Source organism: Pecten maximus, chromosome 5 (assembly GCF_902652985.1).
Source record: "Pecten maximus chromosome 5, xPecMax1.1, whole genome shotgun sequence".
NCBI lineage: Eukaryota > Metazoa > Mollusca > Bivalvia > Pectinida > Pectinidae > Pecten > Pecten maximus.
This window is the reverse complement of record NC_047019.1, coordinates 37,426,851-37,431,638: the sequence shown is the minus strand read 5'-3', so window position 1 is coordinate 37,431,638 and position 4,788 is coordinate 37,426,851. Positions and strand designations below refer to the sequence as shown.

The 4,788-nt window shown below is 33.2% G+C and overlaps 1 protein-coding gene across 1 annotated transcript; it reads left to right on the top strand.

Annotated features, from left to right (window-relative positions):
- The first annotated feature begins 1,047 nt into the window (after positions 1 to 1,047).
- LOC117328442 (protein starmaker-like) lies at positions 1,048 to 4,733 on the top strand. Its single transcript, XM_033885972.1, has 4 exons — positions 1,048 to 1,119; positions 2,598 to 2,634; positions 3,948 to 4,615; positions 4,722 to 4,733. The coding sequence occupies exons 1-4, from the start codon at positions 1,048 to 1,050 to the stop codon at positions 4,731 to 4,733; spliced, it is 789 nt and encodes a 262-aa protein (XP_033741863.1).
- The last annotated feature ends 55 nt before the right edge of the window (positions 4,734 to 4,788 follow it).

Below are 4,788 nucleotides of genomic sequence, written 5' to 3'. Positions count from 1 at the left end.
GCAGAGGAAGTACCTTCGAATTCCTAAAGAACAAGTGGGCGGAAACAAAAAAAATCCGGAATCATAGGATCAATTTTACAGGAAGGGTTTCCATATTCATATCATCCTCGACCCCTTGTGAAAAATGCACTATCGCGATAGTGCAAGTGTAATTTTCATCGACGGCGAATGAAACCAGTAGCGAGTTTTTTCATACTTCAGTCCTCTGACCCTGCAGACAGCATCATAGACTTGTATATATCAATAATATGATATACAAGTCTCCGACAGCATGTAATAGGTCTTCTAAAATATACTGTAGATAACTGACCTTGCAGACAGTAGCTGTAGATATACCTAATGTACTGTGTAAGTTCAGCACTATTACTGGCAGTTCCGTCAAAACTTACAAAAGTAGATCTAGAATTATAATCTACTGTAAGCTTTCAAGTTCATAGCAAACGTTATTTCGCGACATGGATTTTTTTTATTATTTCTATATTGATAATGATTACCACGGACTTATGTATGTGTTAATACTAACAGTAGTGTATTACACAGAGGCTTTTTAGATTTAGTTTGCAATACATTCCGTATTGACTTTTCTACAACTTCCCTTCTTTTGGCCTCGTCGTGAAAATCTGTTTAGTCCTGATCCGTATCATTTATTAGAATCTCCTTACAAATTTTATATTAAAACTCCGTATATCAAATAGGAAAGCTGGAGATTTTTCTTTTTAATGGACTTAATTTCTTGTTTTGGATACGACGAAAATGGAAAAACTTTTTTTCGTTGATTATAAAATTTCCACTTTGAGGTAATTTAAGAAAATATCACTGCCAGGTCGCCTTTGCGTCAGATGCAAGATCTGAAAACGAGGCTGAGGGACAATCAAAGGGCTTTCTTAGTGGGCCTCATGTTCGTTTGACATACATATAAATATAAATATCTATGGTATTTGAAGGAATTTCTATTGTACTAGTCATTCAACACTATCGTTTATGCAACTTTTACTTGGGTAAGTAAGTGACTAGCATATTGAGGACATCATTTGAAAAATCGCGGCAATGAGCGAAGCGGGATTTCCATCCGAGAGCTCTCCGAACGATGACAAAGATGCTGATATGGATTCCACTAAGGTATCATAGTATAAACATTTCTTTTTTTCAAAATAATTGCAAATATGAAAACAACTGCCCTATTTCCAGCAATAAATACACATTGATGATAAATCGGTTATACAGTAGCTGAAGCATTGCCCAAATAGAAGGGGGATAACTCATACACGTAACGTACAGTAGGCCAATGCCTTTCCCATATAGTAACTGGTTAATTCCAAGAATTACCTATTTATAGATACCTCTTTGATAAATGAAACAATAAAAAATACTAGGATTAGAATTCTGAAGTTGTATTTAGTTATCCTCTCAATACATTGTAACCTTAGAATTCATACTCCGATTCGAGGTCTTCCAGTAGCCAGAGTTTCCTCACTTGCATTTTCTGACAGCTACTGATCATGAAGTACTGTAGAAATACTGTGAAAAATAAGGAAAATTGGCAAAGATGTAGGCCAGTGTAACTGTAATATATGGCTTCAGTATTGATTTTTTTTATTTTACTATAGCAGATATGTTTTGCATATGTATTTGTTTGTTTGTTTGTTTTTTTTAAATGAAGATTTCTTCAAAGTAATCATTGTTTATATATATATATGTGGGGCAAAGAAATAATTTTTACAGTATGGACAATGAAAAATGTCTAATTTTCGAGGCAATCCGCCCCTTTATCAAGACACAGGAAATACAAATACAATCACATGATACATGAACATTGAACAGTACTAGAAAATACAATAAGATACAGTAAGAGTAGTATTTTTGGTAGTAGTTGAAATAACAACCATGGACACTTTGGCTGGCGTAGGCCAAAGGCAGTGGCTAGCGTGACATGTACAAAGCAATGTTCTATGATGGAATGCTATAGTCCAGTGTTATCCGAATTATTACCGTGTATATATGATAACTCAAACAAATGTCATGGCATCCTTTCATCCACATGTTTAGTGATGTCTGAATATGTCCATCAGTTGCAAGTTTTTTATCCCAAAATTTCAGAGTTTGCACCTGGGAATTAGGGGTTGAAGGATGATATTTTTTGGTCAGCGTGTATTTCAAAATTCCCTATTGAAAATAATTCAATCTTGATTGGCATTATGAGACTATGATTAATTATAAGACCAAGATATGCTTCAAAAATATTCTATTTATAGATGATCAGAATCTGTTATCAAATCATTATTCCTGACTATTCTTCATGTTCCTCTCAGGTGATAGGGTGAAATTAATGCAGTTTGATATTCCAAACTACTTGAATTACATTCCATGTATATATATATGCATAAGAAGATGGCTAGATATCTAAGACTATAGGTGATGGTAAAGAACTGTGAGCCACGTCATGTTTTTCAATTTTTCAAAATTAAATAGTCCCTGATAAATAATTTGTTTTTTATGCACCTTGATGGGGTCAATGGAAGGAGATGATGACTAAGTATATGACCTTGTTAGAATATATATTTGCAATATTAATATTATTACTGTATATATATTTGCAGCTGAATAATGATGGACCAACTGCTGATGAAGAAACAGGTTGGTGTCAAATCAGTATATTTACAGAACATGGCGTACATGATTATAATATTTATAATAATAATGGTCTTTATTTATTCATGATGACATGCATGTTGAGCTGAAAAGCTTGTCAATTTATTGTTACTCTGAAAAAATCCTTTAAAATTAAATCATGATTTTTGGCGAAGAAAAAGATTTAAGTTAATAGTTTAAATTTTCACTAATCCTATTCAACCAACTTTCAAGGAACTAAATATTACTTTCATAATTCATATGGCACATGATGTCGTTTTTGCAATTGCCCAAATGCATGAGTAAGACTTGCTTACCACTTCCTGTTGGTATGGAGTCAGGTGCTGCTGTTTTAACCATGGAAACAAATAGTCAAAATTGGATTTCAGCATTTACTTATATTAGTATAGATTGATCTATATCCAAAACATTTTGAGATAACCTCGCAAAATTTTGTACACACATCAAGCAAGTGGTCTTGTAGTGTGTTTTGCTATAGAGCCATGCATTTTCAGTTTCAATATTTTCACAGAGGTATATACGTAGTTACCAAAGATCAAATATCCAAAATCACTGATTTCAGTGATTCTGGAGCATATCTCCCAAACTGTTCAAAATAAATCTGAGGAAAAAAGTGTTATTTTCCCAAAATCGAGAAAAAAGACAGAATATGTTCCTGATTTTCATTAAAAATTGCTTTATTTTCCTAATTTATGCAGGCCCAGGCTGCTAGAAAACTAAATAGAAAATAATGCCAGCAAGATACTATAGGAATGGTGTAACATTGCCATTGTTGATAGAACAAGGATTATCTAGCTTTTTGAATTGATCAACGAAATAAAAAGAAAATATTATATTCTCAATTGTTGCTATATTGATCATGAGTCTATTTGTCATTTGGAAAACTTGTTGTTTTCATAGTTTTATAAATTTAGGTATATACCACAACAAGACGAGAGAACATCAATTGATTTTACAAATTATAAACTTCAAATATATCTGATGCTAATCATATTTTCTTCCCACACAAGATCATAGATACATACATAGGTATATGGATTTTATTCTGACAAAAGTAGGAAATTACATTCCTGTAATAAATAGATAATAAATTAAAAATGAAACATTCTGAGTTCAAGTTTTTATTTAAAACAATATGTCTGTGGTCAATCATATCATATTTAATCATATATCCATACTGGATGAAGTTATGATTCAAATTTATCTTCATTTGATATTTTAGTTATACCTGCTATTTAAAACTTTTCTTTACATTTTGTGAATTAGAAGTTTAAATTCCATAACTATTTATCTTTTAGAAGAAAACATTGACCAAAATCTAGATGAGGAATCTGAAGATATAGCTAGTAATGCAGATAGAAGTCAGGAACAGACAGAGGAGACGGAAACAACTGGTGCTGAAGATGTTGACAATAAAATGGAACAAGAGTTGGAGTATCCAAAAGTGTCATCAACTGTAGATGATACACCCGGTGTAGAAGAATCATCACCAGCAGAGGATACCCCATATGTAGATGATTCATTAGCAGTAGAGGATACCCATGGTGTAGGAGATTCATTAGCAGTAGACGATACCCAAGGTGTAGGAGATTCATCAACAGCAGAGGATACTCCAGACATAGGAGATCCTCCATTAATAGAGGACACACAGGGTAAAGAAGAATCATCGGCTGTAGAGGATATACCTGTCATAGCAGATTTGGTATCGATGGATTCATCAGCAGTGGAAGATTCATCTGCATTAAAGGAACCACCAGCAAAAGACGACCCAATTAGACTTGTTGAAGAAGATTCTCCTGTAGTAGAGGATTCATCTGCAGAAACCAATAATAACGAAAATTTAGGAGGTACTGATGCTGAAAATTTTGCAGAAAACGAAGATCCAATTATGCCTGTTGATGAAGCAAGTAACATGAATGACAGTTTATCAGATGAAGCAGATTTGAAAAAAACAGATGAATATGAGGTGAATGAAGATGTTAATGCAGAAACAGAAAACAGTGTTACCATTCAGACAACAGATGATGAAGATAAGCTACTGCAGGATGATAAAGATTTAAAAGCTGATACAGAAGAAGACCTAAGACAGGAAGAACAAGATACTATTGATGAAGATAAGTTGTTGGAAGTTGTGGAAAA